This window comes from Dreissena polymorpha, chromosome 3 (assembly GCF_020536995.1).
Source record: "Dreissena polymorpha isolate Duluth1 chromosome 3, UMN_Dpol_1.0, whole genome shotgun sequence".
NCBI classification, from domain to species: Eukaryota; Metazoa; Mollusca; class Bivalvia; order Myida; family Dreissenidae; genus Dreissena; species Dreissena polymorpha.
This window is the reverse complement of record NC_068357.1, coordinates 137,250,774-137,273,526: the sequence shown is the minus strand read 5'-3', so window position 1 is coordinate 137,273,526 and position 22,753 is coordinate 137,250,774. Positions and strand designations below refer to the sequence as shown.

General features: G+C 36.7%; 1 protein-coding gene across 7 annotated transcripts in view; it reads right to left on the bottom strand.

The window, feature by feature from the left end:
* Window positions 1-22,753, bottom strand: part of LOC127871618 (uncharacterized) — a 42,826-nt gene that overhangs the window by 5,952 nt on the left and 14,121 nt on the right. For 2 of the 7 annotated variants that reach the window (XM_052414720.1, XM_052414722.1), the window contains 9 exons: window positions 21,934-22,006; window positions 17,728-17,796; window positions 12,472-13,066; window positions 11,657-11,836; window positions 10,626-10,743; window positions 9,334-9,498; window positions 6,124-6,312; window positions 5,221-5,370; window positions 122-221 (listed from right to left, as the gene is read on the bottom strand). In XM_052414720.1, coding sequence (XP_052270680.1) covers window positions 122-221; window positions 5,221-5,370; window positions 6,124-6,312; window positions 9,334-9,498; window positions 10,626-10,743; window positions 11,657-11,836; window positions 12,472-13,058 — 1,489 coding nt within the window. In that variant the 5' untranslated portion in view covers window positions 13,059-13,066; window positions 17,728-17,796; window positions 21,934-22,006. Of the gene's footprint in view, window positions 1-121; window positions 222-5,220; window positions 5,371-6,123; window positions 6,313-9,333; window positions 9,499-10,625; window positions 10,744-11,656; window positions 11,837-12,471; window positions 13,067-15,802; window positions 15,952-17,727; window positions 17,797-21,933; window positions 22,007-22,753 lie in introns of those variants that run through there. The other 5 variants (XM_052414718.1, XM_052414719.1, XM_052414717.1 and 2 more) reach the window with 3 other exon arrangements.

Here is a 22,753-nt window from a genome sequence, read left to right as displayed (position 1 = left end):
TCTCTAGGCCGTTTTCACAGGCAACAGATACTGGTTCTTCCTATGAGAATTCTTATAAGCCCAAGGCTTTCGATGCAATCAAGCCGAACTAGATGCATCTAAACTTATCAATAATACAAACCTCTTTCCCAATGTAGGGACCCATTCTCCCATGTTGTGTAAGTGTTAATAAGAGCGTTAATGGTAACCGCTGTGGTAAATATACGGTCCTCTGCCCTGTTCTGAAACACATTTTACAAATTAGAAATAATTCTTAGTGTTTGTTTGTTTGCTTTTCTTTCTCTTCCAACAGTGTCACGCACTTTATCCAGACAATACTACTGCAAATATTCCTCAGCCAATCAATTTTACTTTAATTCACATTAATCAATATTAAATTTGACGAGTATTCTAATAAGTCATCTATATCTACATCATACGTCGGCGCAATCACACGTAAATTATTACGCGACGGGTGGTGCTAGGTCAAGAGAAAGATATGAAATGATAGAATAGATAGAAGAGATTTGATAGTTAAAAGTATAGAGATAGTAAAAAGCTTAGTCAATATTAACATTTTACAAAAATTCTAATTGGTCAATATTGAAATTAGATCAGCATTCTCAATGGGAAATATTTTAATTTGACCAGTCTCCTAATTACACAATATTAACATTTGACCATTTTTTTATTGGGCAATATCTGTATTTGATCAGCATTTTAATTGGGCAATACTGTATTTGATCAGCATTTTAATTGGGCAATACTGTATTTTGAGGCCAAGTTTGAAATGGATATCTTTCATCATGGCTGTCTGGCTAGCTTAAAAAAAATAGTGAATCAAAGGGCGTTGCCACCTTTGTATCAAGAGGCGTTTTGAAACCATTTGTGTAGTTTGAAACCAATATTTGTGGATTTTCATGGGTCCGCTCAATCAGAAAATCAAAGGTTTAATGAAGTTTTATTTTCGAATTTATAACCCAGACACTTTGAAATAATCCACGGATTTAAGATCCAACTAAAAAGGCCGATATTATAAATCCACGAAATTTCGTATGATATCAAAGAAATTAAATAAACACACAGTTTATGGTATAAGGTTACCCTTATAACTTCCAACCGTGTGTTCCTGAAAGGATGTACATGAACCATGAGCGAAAACATACCCATTTCTTCAAAAGGGTAAAACACCAAAACTAAGGTGGATACGGACATGGGTAAGTCAGTTCATTACAAACAAACTATTTTTTTAAGGATGACATTACATACCAAACAAAACACCATGTTGTTTCATAGGAGATATTTACTTTTTATACCGATGTTTAGTTTTGGTGACCTTTCTTTGCAGCGAAACGTATGAAATAGGGTCATTCATGGCCCATTCCAGTGAAGTTTTCTGAAAATCTGCTAATAAGTTCAGGAGAAGAAAACATTGGAGTAAGCGCGTGCACGGACAATCGACAACAGGTTAACAACAAGAAACCGTCGGAGACGGGTGATGCTCCCCAAAGGTTTTTTTTGTCACAATATTGCACTTTATTTTCAGATAAACATCTTGAGGGGCATAACTTTGGACAAAATAATACGATGGATGGTTTAGCAACTTAAAAATTTCAAAGGGCCATAACTCTCTAAATACATCATCTAACCAAAACCCACAAATAAAATGCGCATCTCCTCAAGGTAGTTAAGCTTCCCATAAAGCTTCATTGAATTCCAGAGAAATAGCCCGGAAAAGAATTGCACTATATGTACAGTTTATATAAAATTTCAAAGGGCCATAACTCTGTGAAAAATCATCCAACCAAAACCGGCTAATAATATGCACATCTCCTGTTGGTAGTGAAGCTTCCCATAAAGTTTCATTGAATTCCCCTAATATGTTGCTGAGAAATAGCTCGGACAAGAATTGCACTATATGTACAATGGAAAATGTCAAAGGGCCATAACTCTGTGAAAAATCATTCGACGAGAACCGGCTGATAATATGCACATCTCCTGTTGGTAGTGAAGCTTCCCATAAAGTTTCATTGAATTCCAGTCATTAGTTGCTGAGAAATAGCCCGGACAAGAATTGCACTATATGTACAATGGAAAATTTCAAAGGGCCATAACTCTGTAAAAAAATCATCCGACGAGAACCGGCTGATAATATGCACATCTCCTCTTGGTAGTGAAGCTTCCCATAAAGTTTCATTGAATTCCAGTCATTAGTTGCTGAGAAATAGCCCGGACAAGAATTGCACTATATGTACAATGGAAAATTTCAAAAGGCCATAACTCTGTAAAAAAATCATCCAACGAGAACCGGCTGATAAAATGCACATCTCCTCTTGGTAGTGAAGCTTCCCATTAAGTTTCATTGAATTCCAGTCATTAGTTGCTGAGAAATAGCCCGGACAAGAATTGCACTATATGAACAGTTTATAGATAATTTAAAAGGGCCATAACTCTGTGAAAAATCATCCGACCAGAACTGGCTGATAATATGCACATCTCCTGTTGGTAGTGAAGCTTCCCATAAAGTTTCATTGAATTCCCCTAATATGTTGCTGAGAAATAGCTCGGTCAAGAATTGCACTATATGTACAATGGAAAATTTCAAAGGGCCATAACTCTGTAAAAAATCATCCGACCATAACCGGCTGATAATATGCATTTCTCCTGTTGGTAGTGAAGCTTCCCATAAAGTTTCATTTAATTCCCGTAATAAATTGCTGAGAAATAGCTCGGACAAGAATTGCACTATATGTACAATGGAAAATTTCAAAGGGCCATAACTCTGTAAAAAATCATCCGACCAGAACCGGCTGATAATATCCACATCTCCTCTTGATAGTGAAGCTTCCCATAAAGTTTCATTGAATTCCAATCATTAGTTGCTGAGAAATAGCCCGGACAAGAATTGCACTATATGTACAGGTAATGGAAATTTCAAAGGGCCATAACTCTGTGAACAAGAGCACCGCCTTGCGGGTGCAGACCGCTCATCTATTTTCTTTTTAAAGGTGAAGGGACTCTCATTTTCAATCACAAAGGAGGGAGGTGTGGAGTGAAGATGGGTGTATAGTGTGGGGGTGTGGACATTTATTACATTTATCTTCCAAAAATGCGAAAAAAATGAAAACAAAAAAAAGGGGGGAGGGTGGGGGGGGATTCTTTGGTGCGATGGTTGGACGGCATTTCAAAAATAAAATAATAAAAATAAATATTTGTGTTTTTTAACCGTTTCAAAAAAAAAATGGGGGGGGGGTGAGGTGGGGGGGGGGAGTATAGTGTGAGGGTGTGGTGGTAATTTGTGAGATGATCTTAAAAAAAAAAATTAGGGGGGGGGATTCGGGTGGGGGGAGGGGGGGGGGGGGTGGGGGGGATTCTTGGGTGCGATGGTTGGAGGGTATTTCAAACATAAAATAATCAAAATAAATAGTTGTGTTTTTTAACCATTTAAAAAAAAATTGGGGGGGGGTGGGGGTGGGGGGGTATAGTGTGAGGGTGTGGTGGTCATTTGTGAGATGATCTTTAAACAAAAAAAAACAAAAAAAGAATAGGGGGGGGGGGGTGATTCGGGGGTGGGGGAGGCACGGGGGCTGGTTTGGGTGGAGTCTATTGTGGTATGTCAGGTAAGAGTAGTTTTGTCAAAGTATCAATCAAATCTAATCATAAATAAAGAAGTTATGGCAATTTTAGCAAAATTTCATAATTTGACCTTGAGTCAAGGTCATTCAAAGGTCAAGGTAAAATTCAACTTGCCAGGTACAGTAACCTCATGATAGCATGAAAGTATTTGAAGTTTGAAAGCAATAGCCTTGATACTTAGGAAGTAAAGTGGATCGAAACACAAAATTTAACCATATATTCAAAGTTACTAAGTCAAAAAAGGGCCATAATTCCATAAAAATGACATCCAGAGTTATGCAACTTGTCCTTTTACTGTACTCTTATGATAGTTTGCGAGTGTTCCAAGTATGAAAGCAATATCTATGATAATTTAGGGGTAAAGTGGACCAAAACACAAAACTTACCGGTAACCAAATTTTCAATTTTCTAAGTATAAAGGGCCCATAATTCCGTCCAAATGCCAGTCAGAGTTACATAACTTTGCCTGCACAGTCCCCTTATATTAGTTAATAAGTGTTGCAAGTATGAAAGCAATAGCTTTGATACTGTAGGAATAAAGTGGACCTAAACACAAAACTTAACCAAATTTTCAATTTTCTAAGTATAAAAAGGGCACATAATTCTGTCAAAATGCCAGTCAGAGTTACATTACTTTGCCTGCACAGTCCCCTTATGATAGTTAGTAAGCGTTGCAAGAATGAAAGCAATAGCTTTGATACTGTAGGAATAAAATGGGCCTAAACACAAAACTTAACCAAAATTTTCAATTATCTAAGTATAAAAAGGGCACATAATTCTGTCAAAATACACGCCAGAGTTATCTAACTTTGCCTGCCCAGTCCCCTCATGATAGTAAGTAAGTGTACCAAGTTTGAATGCAATAGCATTGATACTTTATGAAAAAAGTGGACCTAAACGCAAAACTTAACCAAAATTTTCAATTTGTTAAGTATAAAAAGGGCACATAATTCAGTCAAAATGCACGCCAGAGTTATCTAACTTTGACTGCCCAGTCCCCTCATGATAGTAAGTAAGTGTACCAAGTTTGAATGCAATAGCATTGATACTTTCTGAGAAAAGTGGACCTAAACGCAAAACTTAACCGGACGCCGATGCAGACGCCGATGCCAAGGTGATGACAATAGCTCATAATTTTTTTTTTTTAAATAGATGAGCTAAAAATCATCCGACCAGAACCCGCTGATAATATGCACATCTCCTCTTGGTAGTGAAGCTTCCCATAAAGTTTAATTGAATTCCATAAAGTTTAATTGAATTCCAGTCATTAGTTGCTAAAAAATAGCCCGAACAAGAATTGCACTATATGTACAGTTAATGGAAAATGTCCAAGGGCCATAACTCTGTGAAAAATCATCCGACCAGAACCGGCTGATAATATGCACATCTCCTTTTAGTAGTGAAGCTTCCCATAAAGTTTTATTGAATTCCGGTCATTAGTTGCTGAGAAATAGCCCGGACAAAAATTGTGCACAGATTGACGGACGGATGGACACACGGACAGACAAAGCGGCGACTATATGCTCCCCCTGAATTTTTTTGGGGGGAGCATAAAAACAAACCACCAGCACTTTGTGACAAGGCAATGAAATAATAACAACTTGCCATTGACTTATTGGAGAAATCCATATCACTGTTGCCAAGGAAGTCATCGACATAGCAACCGTCGCCAGCGTGCTGCACAGAGGTCAGTAGGTCAGAGGTCATGTGATCAGTCAGCACGGGTCCCAGGGTGTCATGGGCGTACTTCAGCATCTACAGGAACCAATAATGATCAGTGTTTACAAATGTGTTTGGAAGGACTTGACATTTAATTTCACACCGACTGCAATCGCCTGACATTGAACGAAATATGGACATAAAATCCGTTCAAATCATGGTAATAATTTCATCAGATCATTCGAAAGAAAATTAGCATATCATGTAAAATTTTGAGCAAACAAATCTGGACATTTTTGGTTAATGAATATTATTCTTATTTTGTATGAATCTTGTTTGTACTTTTACCATGCCCTTAGGGCTCAACAATATTGTCCAATGCATTGGGAATACAACCCTAAACAATAATATTGAACAGCAGTACAAAATAATAGATTGACAAGTCAATTATTCATTAAAAAAATACTTTAATGAATTGTATGTTCTAAATTGATAGGTGTGATGACCATGATCCTGTTGTAAACATCAGCAAAGTGCCACTGCATTAACTCACAAGTAGAATTTTAACAAAATGCAACTTTCCACAACTTAGAGTTATTAATTATAGGGGAAATCTGCTTGCATGAAAAATAAGTCACAACAAATTAAAACAATTTGGCGAAAAAAGAGGATCCTGAAGCAATTATTAATAGAAAACAGATATGTTTGAAAGTAAAAACGTCATAAGTTATCAATAACATTTTCAATAAATTACTGTTATAAAATCTTTTTTAGATAATTGTTTAGAAGCCCCAAATTAAGTAACTGTTCCTTTAACAAAAACAATCAAGCCTGAAACATCACTCATACCTCGTAAGTGTCGCTAGGCAACACGGAAGCCTTCTGTGCAAGGAATCTATTGAGCCATGCATATGACCTTGTGACAAACCAGTAAAATTCAAACTTTGAAGGGTAATAGGTCAAGGCCAAGTCTGGGCGAGAAGAAAGGTTTACTTTTATCTCGTGGGCCACCAGGGCTGTTGTGTTCATGAAGATTTTCTGCAATAATTAGCATAAAACATTCATGAAAAGTGCATCACATGGCATGCATATCAATATCATAGTTTCTGCAAATTGTATCCACCTACAGTAAATGAAGCTGAAGCACATTGTACATATTTAAGTTTCTGAACAGTGTGTTCACCAAAGCTATATCATCCACATTCAGTACAACTACATTCAATTTCTGAGAAAAATATAGACAGCGCTACTCTGAGAAAAGATATCATGTGAAACGTGTATCCACTCATACTATTCATATTGTGTTAATGACAGTATATGATAGCATGTGAAACGTGTATCCACTCATACTATTCATATTGTGTTAATGACAGTATATGATTGCATGTGAAACGTGTATCCACTCATACTATTCATATTGTGTTAATGACAGTAAATGATAGCATGTGAAACGTGTATCCACTCATACTATTCATATTGTGTTAATGACAGTAAATGATAGCATGTGAAACGTGTATCCACTCAAACTTTTCATATTGTGTTAATGACAGTATATGATAGCATGTGAAACGTGTATCCACTCATACTATTCATGTTGTGTTAATGACAGTATATGATAGCATGTGAAACGTGTATCCCTTATACTATTCATATTGTGTTATTGACAGTAAATGGAAAGAGTAAACACAAATGATAGATCTAGAAGTTGGACATTCAGTACAGAAAATAATTTGAAGTGTACCCACTAATACTATTACTACATTGTGGAAATGTTAGTATATGAAAAGTCTATTCACCAATGCAACATTGAGTACAAGATAGTATATGCAAAGTGCATACACCATGGCTAGATTTATTACAAGATAGTATATGAAAACTGTTTAAACAAATCGGATCAATCAAATTACTTAAATCCATTTGAAAATGAATGGTATTTTGAAACAAGCAGTGTGCCAACATTACAATATGCATAATTCATATGCATATATTCAATGCGATTGTGTGTGCTACAAGGTCATTATGGTTGTCAATTAGATTAAAGGAACCCAAATCCATTTTAATTACTCATGTAATTTGTTGTGTGAATCTGGTACACTGACAAGACCGAAAATTTCGTCGTTTTTTTGCTGAAGATAAAGTAAGACAAGGACAGTCATGCTTTATATTTATTGTGTTGTTGCATATATTTGAAATCTTTGGTTTTATTGTATTGTATATTCAAAACAAGCAAGATGATGCGTGACAATGAAGAAAGATGGTGTGCATAGTTAACACAGAGATCAATGTTGAAAACATATTTGCAAACGTTTCTTTTTTATCTGAAAAAATAACCATCATTTATTACACGCTGAACTTAAACTACACTGTGTGATACTGTGATGGAAACTGCGCAAATTTAGTGCATTAAGATGAAGGTCTTCATCCGTAATAATGAACACTTTTGTATACAAGTTATCTAGACTATTTTTCACCGTTTATGGAATCAATGTGACCTATACTATATTATATATTGATTCCATAAACGGTGAAAATATCATAAACATGAATTTAATTTTAAGCATCAATTTACTTTAAATAGGGTAATATATAAATGTTCGCTTTACAACATCAGGACAATTGTGATTTAACATACATAAAACAGAAAATCTTATACATACACTTATTAGTAAAATGGATATAATAACGTCAAGTCTTAATTTCTACAATAAGATTTTATATTTCCAAATCAAAAATGATTTTTAAGACCTGATATGGGAAACAATGCAGTTAAATCTAATTGTCTCCCTTTGACCAATTCATTACATTATATAGAAATCGTGAACTTATGGCATTAACTCCATTTTTCTAAACAGGATCTGGTCCAAAAATAATACAAACCAAGATTTTATGGTTATAAACAAACGTCGCAAGTTTGGTTAAGATTTGATAAAAATAAAGGTCTCTATTGCGTTTGCATTCCCATAGTTAACAACAGACAACCAAGGCAAGACAAAGACTGACTGTGCTCATGGTGAGCTTAAAAACCATCAATACACGACAAAGTTATTGCTGAGACAGAAATGCTCTTACAGACATCAAGGTAGTCATACTGAGCTACAGCTATATTCCGTCTTCTATGAAGGGGGGGAGGGGCATAAAAATTGTATACTAAAACCAATGCCTAATTATGTAGAGCTTGATAACATAGCTTTAATTTTTCCAAACTATTTGCTAAAGTAAACACAGACAATATCATTTAAACTTTATAGTTTATATAATTTATGAATACAAAATAGTGTACATAAAGAACTTATTAAACAAGATGCGTTTGTGAAACACAATGTCCCCCTATATGACGTTTGACTTTGAAGGATGACCTTGACCTTGTGAAGGATGACCTTGACCATGAGATACACATGCATGCCAAATATCAAGTTGCTATATTCAATATTGCAAAAGTATTCATAAAATAAGAGATTTGGGCCAAATATATTTGACCTCTGACCTTGAAGGATGACCTTGACCTTGACCTTTCACCACTCAAAATGTGCAGCTCCATGAGATACACATGCATGCCAAATATCAAGTTGCTATCTTCAATATTGCAAAAGTATTTATAAAATAAGCGTTTTGGGCCACATATATTTGACCTCTGACCTTGAAGGATGACCTTGACCTTTCACCACTCAAAATGTGCAGCTCCATGAGATACACATGCATGCCAAATATCAAGTTGCTGTCTTCAATATTGCAAAAGTATTCATAAAATGAGCGATTTCAGCCATATATATTTGACCTCTGACCTTGAAGGATGACCTTGACCTTGACCTTTCACCACTCAAAATGTGCAGCTTCATGAGATACACATGCATGCCAAATATGAAGTTGCTATCTTCAATATAGCAAAAGTTATTGCAAAATGTTAAAGTTGGCGCAAACAGACAGACCAACAGACAGACCAACAGACAGGGCAAAAACAATATGTCCCCCACTACTATAGTGGGGGACATAAAAATCACCAAAATCAAACTAGAATATATGTGATTATTTCCCTAATTACCAATTAGAGCAATCTCTGACCTGTACATCAGGATCAATTAAGTCCACAGGGCAGACGTTGTTGCCGATACAAGTGACCATACCGTACAGGAAGTTAGCACACACAGTGACATCAATGTTGTTAACGCTAAAAGGCATTGCCACGCCTTTGTCGAAAAGCACCCGCACTTCATCTGTGTCTTGAAGCTGAAATGAAAATAAGGAGAATAATAGGTTAGATTGAGTAAGAGATCATTTTTAGCAAGGCTTATATACCTCAACTAGGAACATTGAGCATTTGGGGGATACTGCATATTAAGTTTAGTTCAGAATCCCTAGTTCTTGTTATCTGACACCCTATTTTGCCTAAACTGCTTGTAACAATGCCTTTTTGGAATGTACTGCGCCATGCCACCTTGCCCTCCTGGGAAAAACGTTCTGTAAAATGATGTAACTAGATTGTGCATACTTTCAATAAGAAGGAGTTTATACCACAGGGTCATGTCCATGCAGATGTGATGATGGGATTAACCCTTAAAGCGCTGGAGCTCAATTTTAAAGGCCTTTGCAAACAGTTTGGATCCAGATGAGACGCCACAGAACGTGGCGTCTCATCAGGATCCAAACTGTTTGCTATTCTGATAGTATTCTTTGAAAAAAATCGAAGAAAATGCTAATTTTAGAAATTCAGCAGACGACATTTTAGCAGATGACAAATTTCCCAGCATGCAAAGGGTTAAGAGGATAAAGCCTTATTTGCTTTACATACCATAAGCCAGTGGTTCATAGACCTAGTGTTCCAAAGGCAAACACCGTAATCACAGAGCAAAGTAAACTAATTTTTCATGCGAATGTAATATTGCAAACTGAAGAAAAGTTTTTGTTTTATTAAGTGTCATGCCTCGTGTTTTAAGCGCAGCTAATTTGGCTAATGAGACACCTTTAATGCGGAACATCTTTACTCCAAATTCCTATGCATCATGCAGAGCACTTGCATGGAAGGAAAGCAGTCTACCTTCATTAAAATAACTGCTGGGAAGGCAACTGCCCATGTAAGAAGGTGTCCCGCTGGAGAATCAAACCTTTCACTTTCCAGCTCCATAAGCAAACGTCCTTACAACTGGGCCGCAGTTCGCACAGGCTCATCATGGACGACATTTTCTGCTTGTATTGTATTTTTCACTTAAAGAAATACTCTTCTTGACAAAAAATCCCATTTAGGCGGAAATTTTCCTCCCTGATTAGCCTGTGCGGACTGAACAGGCAAATCTGGGACGACACATGCATTTAACACCGTTTTCTCGAGCAGGACTTGCATATAAATATGTTCTTACCCATGTTGGTACAATTGCCACATCCTGTTGTTGTGTCAGGGCGTCTTCAAGGAAAGACCTCATATACATATAAGTCCTGGGATCAATTGTGTTCACTCTGTCAATGCCAGACATCGGTCTGAAAAAGTAATGCTTAACCCTTGACCACTTAGATACGTATTTTGACGCATTTGTAGTCCCTTAGAAAGTTAAATTTAATTAAATACCTTTCATTTATTACTAAATTCAGGTTTTAAAGGCTTCACTTTCAACCCTTAGTTTCTGATGGGCAGCAAACAGCATAAGACCAGAACAGACTGTGATCGAGTTAGTCGCATGCTGTACTTTCTTAATGCTGTTTGCAAAAGCCATTTTCACTTTGCTTCTTATGGAGGAAAGGGTTAAATCAATTATCGAGATAAACTCAATTCTTTATCAAACTTATCTTTGAATTAGCACCAAAGACCAAACAACTATTCAAGTTCTCAGTTTCAAAAGAAGTCTCTTATTATATTGGCTCATGAAAATGCATGTTACATATAACAAATTATAGCATCAACTAAGAATGTTAAATATTAAGCGTTGATTTAGATTGATTGCATATCAAACAATTTAAGTTTACAATAAGGCGAAAATATGTTAGTTTAAACCTATTTAGTTAAGCTCAGGCTAATTTGAAACGCTCCCCAGTCTGTTTCCTGGGACTAAAACCTGTATTTGGTGTCTTTGTAGGAGATCTAAAGAACGCTCCCACAGTGAAAATCGAACCCGGGACCTTCAGATTGCTACGTAGACACCATATCCATTATACCACTGCGGCCTCCCAGGTCCATTATAGTTAGGATGTAAACTAAGAATTATAACTTTGTTAGATGGATGTTTCACCTGACAAATGATATTAAATGGAAAATAAGATACAATTTGACGCAAACTACACACAAATAAAAAGAAGAACTTGAAGTCAATCCTTTTACATTTTGTATGACAGTCAATCCTTTTATATTTTGCATGAAAGGGAAAAGCCCCAAGAAACACTTATAAATGTACATTACCTATATGCATATCTTTTCAACTTATCAAATACTGTTGAGATGTTGGTGTTGTGTAGCCTCCAGAGATCGCTGGGACTGGGAAATTCTGTCCCTAGCTGACCCAAGAGACTGCCCAGACCAATATTGACAAATGTGTCATCAAAATCTGGGGGAATGTGAAACGCAACGGCATACATATCTCTGAAAGAGAAGAAAAATCAAGATGACATTATGTATTTTCACAATTATTCCCAATTCAATAAGTTCTTAAAGTTTATCCCATCCCAACCTTCTGTTGCCTAATTAAAATCAAATTAACAGCAAATAATTATATACTTATAATGTCAGATTACAATTCATAAGTAGAGTAAAGTCAATCATAGAGCATTCATATAATTCCTTAAGATTTTGTGTATCCAATAACAGTTGTTAAGGTTGTTAAAAATAATGCTTGCATCATTATAAAGAGCTGACTCTGAAGTTGTAATATTTGCACCTCTATCATAAGAACTGGAGTAATTTTAGTTATACCATCATATTTTTATGCCTCATAATATATTTAATAAACTTTGGGTTTTTCATCAACTAATCTAGAAATGTTGACATTATAATTTGGATTTGTTTTAATAACAACCAGAATTATAGCTGTCATATTAGTTTTGTTTCAAACATAAAAAAGTTACATTATCAGTCTTTAAAAAAATCATAATATTGGGCATCAAAATTTTAAACAAGGATATCTCAACATTTATCCATTCAATGATTTAATATGATCAAATTGCATGGGGAAAAGTTTTTTTTCAATGAATTGGGCTAAATGACATATTTTAACTTACTTTTCCCTAACTAGCATCTCGTAAATGTGCTCAAGATCTTTCAGCCCCAATTTCTCAAGAAGCTCTTCAATCAACTTGTTTGGGAGGTAGTCTGGGAAACTTAGAACTTCAAACAAGTTTCTGGGGGTGCTCTGATAGTACTTTGCCGTTTGGTTCAGTTTCTGGGGCCAAAATGTCATCTCAGAGTTGGCCATATTCTCGTTTGCATTTGAGAAGGACTTAATTGCATCCAGAGACATTAACAGTTTTTCTATCGTTGGCTTTGGGGATTTACCGTAAGCATGGGCCTCAAGTAAACATGTGGTCACCCATGCTGTGGTGAACATGTTAATGTCAGGCACTTTGAAGGCATCTCTTGCAAAATAATACTGTTCATCGCCGTGAAAGTTCAGTTTCACTTCACTGGGATACATTCCTCTCTGGGCCTGCCACGTTAAGGGGAGAACGCGGAAATCCTCATCATGATGTACTTGAAGGCTCTCTATTTTAGTGAACAGTTCAGTGACCAATGAAGCAAAGCTGGGCTGTATGGTAATGACACTTATCATACAAACGATATATCCTCGAAGAATGTGGTCCGGGGACATTATGCTCTCTGAAATAAAAAAGAAAAGTTAACGAGCCTTGCTCTGGAAAACCTGGGCTTTCGCCTTCATATGTTCTAGTATAGTGTGGTCACATGTTCATCAGGGACAACACTTTCAGCTTAGACGGGATTTTAGTGTAAAAGGGAATTTAATGAACAAGAGGGCCAAGATGGCCCTAGTTCGCTCACCTGAGAGGAGTTGGTTCATTCAATCTTTACCAAATGTCAAACTTGACCTAGATATTGTCCAGACAAACATTCTGGTCAAGTTTCATCATCATTGAACCAAAACTCTGGTCTATGGAGTGTTATTGTTCTTGTAAGATTTGACCTGGTTACCTATATTTTGAGTTGACCCCCCTTATCAAACATCAAACTTAATTGCTTACAAAAATAAATATTATGACCAAGATTAATAAAATCTGAAACAAAATTGTGACCTCTAGTGTTTACAAGGATTTTGTATAATATAATGAAAATTTGGACAATCTAAGGGCAATAATTATGGCATTAATTATGTGGTTTTGCTCATTATCAAACTTGACCGAGATCTTTCAGCAACTTTGATAAAGAATGCTTAAGAAATGTGAATCATATGCTAGAGTGTTTACAAACCAAATGTGGACGGACGAACGGCAGACAAAGACCAATCCTAAAACCTCACCTGAGCAATGAGGTGAGCTAAAAAGTGTGTTTCACCGATCAGAGCAATTTTCCAACTTGTCAGAGAAATCAATAAACCCATTGTATTGACTAAGTTTCACGATGATTAGGCAAAAAATGTGACTTCTATAGTGTTCGATCACAAGGTTTCTCTCTAGTCACATAAGGAGACTACACCACCCCCTCGGGGCCATGTTTTTTTACCGATCGGGACCATTTGCGAACTCATCTGAGATATATATATATAAAACCAATCTTTTCACCAAGTTTCATGATGATTGGGCAAATAATGTGACTTCTAGAGTGTTCACAAGCTTTTTTTACTATATAAATATAAGAAAACTGCCCCCCCCCCCGGCATTCAACTGTCCGGAACCATTTTTGAACTCAACTCTCGTATCAAGGAAACAAATGTTCTGACCAAAGTTCATGAAAATTGGGCCAAAAATGTGACTTCTAGAGTGTTCACATGTATTCACTATATACATATAGAGAAAAATGCCCCGCCCACTGGTGGCCATGTTTTTTCACTGATCTGGACCATTTTCCAACTTGTCCGAGATATCAATAAAACCAATGTTTTAACCAACTTTCATGATGATTGGGCAAAAATTGTGACTTCTAGAGTGTTTACAAGGTTTCTCTATAACCAAATACGGAAAACTGCCCCGCCCCCTGGCGGCCATGTTTTTCAACGGACCGGGACCACTTTTGAACTCAACCAACATATCATTAAGACAAACATTTTGACAAAATTACATGCAGATTGGGCATGAAATGTGACTTCAACAGTGTTTACAAGGTTTTTCTTTTTTTGACCTAGTGACCTAGTTTTAGACCCGACACGACCCAGTTTCGAACTAGACCGGAATTTCATATGGACAAAAGTTCTGACCAAGTTTCATGAAGATCGGACAAGAAATGTGGCCTTTAGAGTGTTTACGAACAACTGTTAATGGACGGATGGACGGACGATGGACAAAGACCGGTCACAAAAGCTCACCTGAGCAATCAGGTGAGCTAAAAAAAATTACCATCAAGATTCACAAATTGCACTAACTGTGCAATTTTAAAAGAACTGCTAATATTCTTGAGCACTTTACTTCCCCTCATTGATAATTACATTTATCACATGCTATACCCTGTTTCCAATGTAATACAACAATTACATATTTTTTTATATTACGCATGTGTAATACAACATTTTTAAGCGTTTTCATTGGCTTAGTTTTCCTTTATTGACCAATCGCATTTTGTTATTTTGCTTTGTAAAAGCTAAGGCATTCCAAATGACGTCAGGAAATGTAAACAATATTCGAGATTTATCATTATGTTTGCGTAAATATTTATTTAATTTGCTCATTTAAAAGCATGTGATAAAACAGATCTGACACTCGTTGTCATATCATACCATATTTTATTAAACTCGTCCTGGAAATTCGTTAGTAAGCTCGCCAAAGGCTCGCTTACTAACAAAATTCCTGAACTCGTTTAATAAAATATGGTATGATATGACAACTCGTGCCAGATCCTATATGTATCTATCTATGAACTTGATCTTAATTAATTTCCACTTTTCCCCTACGGTACCCTTTTACTATAATGTTTTGCATGCAACTCGAGAACCATTTTACAGAGAGAATATCTGTTATCATCTGCTAGTTTGTTTTATTTATTCAAGGCATCAGTTGCCTCTTAAATACAACAGAACATAAATTGTAATATTCAGTTGTATATTTTCATTTTAGATTTCACTTTAAATATAACTATTTCAATAAAAAATTCACTTCTAACTGACTAAAATAAAATCTTGATTGATTTTCTTCCAAAAACTCAGGTTAATATATATAACCAAAACAAAATAAACAATCAGGTCGAGGTCGCTGTGGTGTAGTGGATATCTCCCACATAGTACTAAATGGTTTGAGTCCCATGAAATGGTCTCGAGAGCGTTTTAATTAAGCCATAGGTTTTTGATAGAATAGAACTAAAAAAAAGTTTCAAACTTAAATAAACAGTAATGTAGTCTATAAAAAATATGCATTGAACACCTTATATGCAATTGATTAAATAATTGTCTACCTCTTGTTTTCAATGTGCTAGTAAACATCCAAATGAAAAAATGTGCTGCCAAGACACCTCAGGAATGTATTTAGAACATTATACTGTGATGCAACCATCAATCTAAGTACTTCTACGTCCAGAGATAACAACATGACCTATATTGTACATGAGAGTGCTTGCAGTCATTTGAAAATTGCAAAATTACGGATTGTCATTACATTCAATTTTTTGGAGAGCAGGTATTTTTAGGAGACATCAGTTCACCGCGATCATTTGGTAATTAATAATTTGGAATTTAAATAAAAAAGTTTTTTAACACAACAGTCATGATTCTGGCTATATATTTTAACAGATCAATAAGACTTGTTAATAATTTACTGTATAATTTATTCAATGACCTGTTACTGGCATAATGTTACTGATAACTTTGGCTTCCTTACTTGGAAAGCTTTAAAATCTATAATACCATCCAATAAATTAAATGGACAGTTTTGTTTAAAAGGACCTTTTCACAGATTTTGACATGTATTTAAGTTTTTCTTTAAATAATTTATATTGATAAAAGTAAACATTGACAGGGGTTCTGAAATATTTTAAGAGTCTAAATTCTCCACGGACAAGTTGGACCCACAAATTCACTTGTCCGTACCAAAGAAGTACTTGTCCGTACTTTTAAGATAGATAAAGGAAAGGGTCATTACTAATTAAGCAAATAATACAAGCATACACTTTTGTTAACTTCTATTTTAAATTATAAACATAGTATACTAGAAAATTGAACAATACATACAAGCAAGATGTGCATATAATAAGATCACGTTTAAGTCACACACGATACTAGTCTTATTTATAAGACGCGCAAAGAATTTAGAGATACTTTTTATATGGGCTAAATTCTTTGGAACTCAAAATATTACCTATATAAAAAGTAGATTAATATTTGAGAGCTTCAACAAGTTCGACTAACATGATACCATCTCAGATATTTAATAATCTCAACATGACTAGACAATTCACTTGAAATAAAATAATCTCCGTTAATTATAAGTATATAATTATCCACTAAAGGAAACTCCTTACAATGTTTACATTTACACACATCGGCAATGTTTCAAGCCATGGAAAATCAATTAGCCAAGACTAAAAAAATTCTCGTTTCCACTTGGCGTTGTGTGTTTATCATATTCATACTTGGCTTTTCTCTTCTTTTCCGACACCGAACTGATTTTATCATTGGTCTGATTAGCGTCATGGCTAGACGTTGAAGTGGTTTTATTATATAAAAATTGAATGCAGGTCGTTAGAACATGTATGCGGCCATTTGCAATGTACGAAACGTGTTATCTAATGCGTGATTGGCTGTTGCTCTACACATGTGTGCTGGTTTCTCTATTAAAACAGGGACATAGGTCCCTGATTAAAATGGCTTTCTTATGCGTGATTGGCTGTTGCTATATATACTCGTGGACTGGTTTACCACATTAAATAATTATTATCTGAAAATAACATACCTCCAGTTGAAAAAGTGTGCCAGTCCGCAGATTAATCATAAGCTATATATATAAACTTTCGTTTTTGATTTTCAGAAATATATAAGTCCTCTGCGAGGGACGTTAAACGGGGGTGCAGTGTATCGGTGCTGTACACCGTGCACTTAAAAGAACCAGGGGCGCCTCTGGAATCGGGGCGCCCTCTGTATCCCGCTCGAACCCCCACTAACACCTCTTGGGGCGGAGAGCACAAAAACCACACACAAACTATAAGGAATTAACATTAATGCCAATAAGGATAATGATAATCTAGAGATAATAGGAATACTGCAAAAACCATTTTTATAAAAGGCAAACCACAACATAATCCATTAAAAAAAAAAAAAAAAAAAAAAAAAGCATCTAGTCACATTAAGGTCTCATTGGCCATCGTGCTATGATGTATAATATGACCTTATTTTCTCCCCTGAAGGGTCACAGGGGCAGGTCGATACATCTGTAGTCGAGAAGACGCTGGACGACCTGTAAATAAATCTCAAATACAAACACATTTCAGAAATATAGTAGTTTCGTTCTCGAAAAAAAATTACCACGGAAATTTTACTTGTCCCCGGACAAGTCAGCTTTCAAAAACTGCTTGTCCAGAAGGGAAAATTGACGACTCGGACAACTCGGACAGCATATTTTAGAACCCCTGCATTGGATCTAAAACGCTCTAGTAAAAAACAAGAAAAAAAAAGACAGAAAAAAAAGTAACCCACAACTGGACTCGAACCACTGACCCCTGGAGTAAAAGTCTAGCCCTTAGACAAATCGACCATCCGTGCTCATACTATGTTAGCTGTATTGTATACTTTATATAAACAATCCTCATTATTAAGTCATTGTGTGACAAAATATTACAACAACAACAACAGAACTCTCCAAATTATTCAATTGTATTGCATTGCAACGCTTTATAATTTTCTGGTTTTTAAATCGTCAAAGGATACAAATAATGGATATTTAGAGCATAGTAAAAATTATGTTCAATATTACTGTTTCCTCGCAAATACCAAAACTTAAACGCAAAATTGCGAATCTGAAACAATTTGTTTTAATTATGTAAATTTACCAAAATGTAAAAAGGACCCTTTCAGCTAGGGTGCAAACAATATATGGTTATTTAACATCATAAATAACAATAATATATTTGGTTAAGTATACAGCTGACATACCATATTGGACAAGCCCAGTGATTTTTTTACCTGCGAGTCCTGCGTCCTGGACTCACAAAAACCCCTGGGGATGCAAAGTTTTGAATAATGTGAGTTCCAAAGATGCATTGAAATTTCTCAAAAAATAATATTGTTAAATATTTAGACTCATTCTTTCTATTCGGGGATGTTAGTACACCACTTTTGTACCAGTACAGATATATCACAGTATTGCAAAAAAAGCTGTAAAATTATCTTTTTGTTACATACCCTTAATTATATTCTTTGAGTTTTTTAAATTATTCATGTTTAAAATACATCCAATCCATAAAAGAACCTCATCTATTTTATGCTTTCTGGTTGTTTGTAGACAAATATCAGTGAAATAAAACTGATAATTCACTGTTTTTAATAGTGAAAAATGTTGACGAGGGACGACGCATGACGGACAAAAAGCGATCACAAAAGCTCACCATGAGCACGTTGTGCTAAGGTGAGCTAAAAAAAAAGAAAACAAGAGATGTGTCCGTCAGAAACACAATGCCCCCTACTGCGCCGCTTTGAATTTTTAAATATTTTTTTACCTTTGACCTTGAAGGATGACCTTGACCTTGAACTTCCACCACTCATAATGTGCAGCTTCATGAGATAAACATGCATGCCAAATATCAAGTTGCTATCTTCAATACTGCAAAAGTTATGGCCAACGTTAAAAAAAAAATTCCAGACGGACGGACAGATTGACATACTGACTGACGGACATTTCAACTGCTATATGCCACCCTACCGGGGGGATAAAAAACAACAATGAAACAAATATTCATGATCATTCTCGGAAATATACGAGAAGTTACCAGATATGGTATATCACTTCGCAGATCGAGCGCGTAAATCGAGCACGAAAATTCTACATGAGACAACGTACACAATTTGTACATCATTCAGGGTAAAGGCCCAGTCTCACTATGATGCCAGCGGAGCCCCGGTGCGTGATCCAAGATCTACCGGGATGAACTGGGGCTCCATCGGGATGAACCGGGGCTCCACTGGGAACGACCAGGATGAACCCGGGCTCCATCTGGAAAGTATTAAAATGTTTAATACCTCCGGGATGAACGGGGAGTCACCGGCAATGACCAGCACAGCACCAGGAACAACCGGACCTGCTGCGGGAACAACCGGGACGGCACCGTAGCTCCACCGGGGCCCATACAGACCCCGGCAGAGCTACGGCAATGCCCCAGTGGAGCCCAGGTGAATGTCAGTAGAGTCCCGGTATAGCTACGGTACATAAGTAAACCGGCGCTCTGCCGGGACACCACCGGCATTTACCGGAGCTCCGCCGGGGCATTATCGGCGATGACCGGGGTGAAACCAGGGTGTTACCATAGCTCTGCCGGGGTCTGATGCCGGTATAGCCCGGTGAGTTCCCGTGGTATTACAGTATACTGGGGCTCTGCCGGGACGCTGCAGGCTTTCACCGGGGCACTACCGGGGCTATGCCAGGACGCTGTCGGCTTTCACCGGGGCACTACCGGCGACAGCCGGTGTTTCACCAGGATAAACTGCAGCCAGTCCGGGTTGACCGGGAAATAGTGTGACTGCATTACAAAATTTCTACGAATCATCCCAGTTCTCACCAGTCGACCAGCGTTAGCAGACCGAAATGGACCGGGGCTCTACCGGCAATAGTGAGACTTGGGCTTAAGTGGATTTTCTTTTGTTTACACATTACAAAGGAAGTATGAGTGTTTTCCTGATCTGTTAATTATGTACCATAGAAATCAATTTAAGGCTATTGAAATTGATTTATTTGAAGCCAACATTAACAGTTTTTTACAGCCATGATCTTCACCGCCTATGTAGACGAACCTATACCAGAACGGTAGAGTTTAACAAAAGGTTATCGTTCCCACAACCAGTATCATGTAGTCCTCCACCGTCTATGTACACTGTAGTATATACACAAATATTGTCTTTTCTTACACTCTCTGAGCTTCTGCACTATATCGCTAGGGTCAATCCGTATGAATTCGGACAAAAGGGAGAAATTGGGACAAAACATCCTAAATGCATTTTACGTCACACTAAATCTAGCCCCAGGCCTTCAGAGCCTACAGCACTTTGATTACTTTCCCAGTAAACAAGCAGTGGGCATACGACCTGCGTCAAGCCAAAATGAGCCTTACCACACATCTGAACCTTGTAGTCCCAAATATGCCTCCAAATAAGCATACTCTGATGAACAGTAATAAAGTCCACTTATAAGACCATGAACCTTTGCATGACTTAATAGCAGACAGAGTAGCACCTAATCAGATGGCATAATACTCAAGACACGTCCATCAGTGGGTTTATACTGAAGCTATTCCTGAAAGACCAAACTGGTAATTTGTTGAAAGAATGTGTGGAAAATCTGACTTCATAGCTACTGCACCACTAAAAATGATAAACAACCAAGTGTATTTCCTTGAATTGATATCCCCCCGCAAAATCAAGTTTGTTTATGGATGGGTGCAAATCCATTTATATATGCTATAATCCAAAAATATATTTAGTTGAAAGGTAATTGTTTGTATGCACTGCAATTCTCCTCATTGATATCTATACACCCATACAGTTTCATATTGAAATCTTGTAGCTTATCTATCTGTGACATAGCCCTGAAAAGTTACCCACTACCAAAACAATGGTGGTGCAGTGGTCTACTGGTAACACACTGGTCTACCATTCCAGAGGTCCCCGGTTCAATTCCTGGCCGGGGCACGGGAAATTTCAGAAATGCTTCAAGTGTTTCCCACCCAACTAGAGATGTACTGGTATGAAACCCAGGTAATTCTCGAGTGTATCGGTGCTATACACTGAGCAGGTAAAAGAACCAAGGGATCTATTCGCAAAAAGCTAGGGTATCGCACCCGGATTCCTTGTATCTCAATACTGTCTCTTCTGCTTGCTATCTCTTCAGCACAAACCAAAGACCCCATTGGAAATAAGTGCTTGCACTTTCATTGGTTATCCTTGACTGCAAGGTCAAAACAAATACGATATAATCAAGAACACTTATTTGAGAAAGTGTAGGGTTATGGTTCTTGTGCTTGGCACTTCTCTTCATTGATATCAATACACACATGAAGTTTCATATTGAAGTCTTGTATGGTATCTGAGATATAGCCCTGAAAAGTTACATAATACAAAAAACAAAAAGGGTAATAACTCTTATTTCAGAAAGTGTAGGGTTATAGTTCTTGTGCATGGCACTTCTCCTCCTTGATATCTATACACCCATGAAGTTTCATGGTGGTATCGTTTATAGATTCTGTGATAAAGCCATGCAAAGTTTTGAGACAGACAGATGGAGTGACGGAATGACAGACAGACGGATGGATGGACAAACCCTATTCTATATCCCTCCGCCTTTGACAGGGAATAATTAAGAGACCATCAAACTGTGTTGCATACTTACAGAGCGTCCAAGGTCCCATCCTCAACATCAGCCAGTGATATGTTCTCCTTTGCAAGCATCAAATCCACCTCCCCTGGAAAAAATGACAACAGGGTAACAACAATCAAGCAATAAAAAAAAATTCAATTACAGCGTCGTTCTGGGAAAACTGGGCTTAATGCATTTGGGGTATGTGTTATCCCAGATTAGCCTTTGCAGTCTGCACAGGCTAATCAAGGACAACTCTTTCCACTTATATGGATTTATTGGATAAAATGAAGTCTCTCCTAAACAAAAACAGTTTATGCTGAAAGTGTTGTCCCTGCTAAACCTCTGTGGAATGCACAGTCAAATCTGGGACCATACTTTAAGCACAGTCCAATCTGGGACCATACTTTAAGCACAGTCCAATCTGGGACCATACTTTAAGCACAGTCCAATCTGGGACCATACTTTAAGCACAGTCCAATCTGGGACCATACTTTAACCACATGCATTTAGCACTTTTATCCAACAGTTAGATTCAAACGTAGAAATCAAGCGATATTTATTTGCTCTTTGAACAAAAATATCTATCGTCATGTTAAGTTACGACTTTAAGTCACTTTTCATTTTTGAATGTGAGACATGTGTATGTTCTCAAACTATTAGTTACTTACTGATATTTCATTGCATTTTTAATATTTGAGCAACGGATTTTAGCTAAGAATAATTATGGAAGACAAACATTCTTACAAACTTATCATTTGATAAACGGCATTATGTAAAATACCATTTATACTACCGGTAACAGTGAAAATTATCAATAATTTGCACTTAAGTGCAATTCTCCAGTATAAAT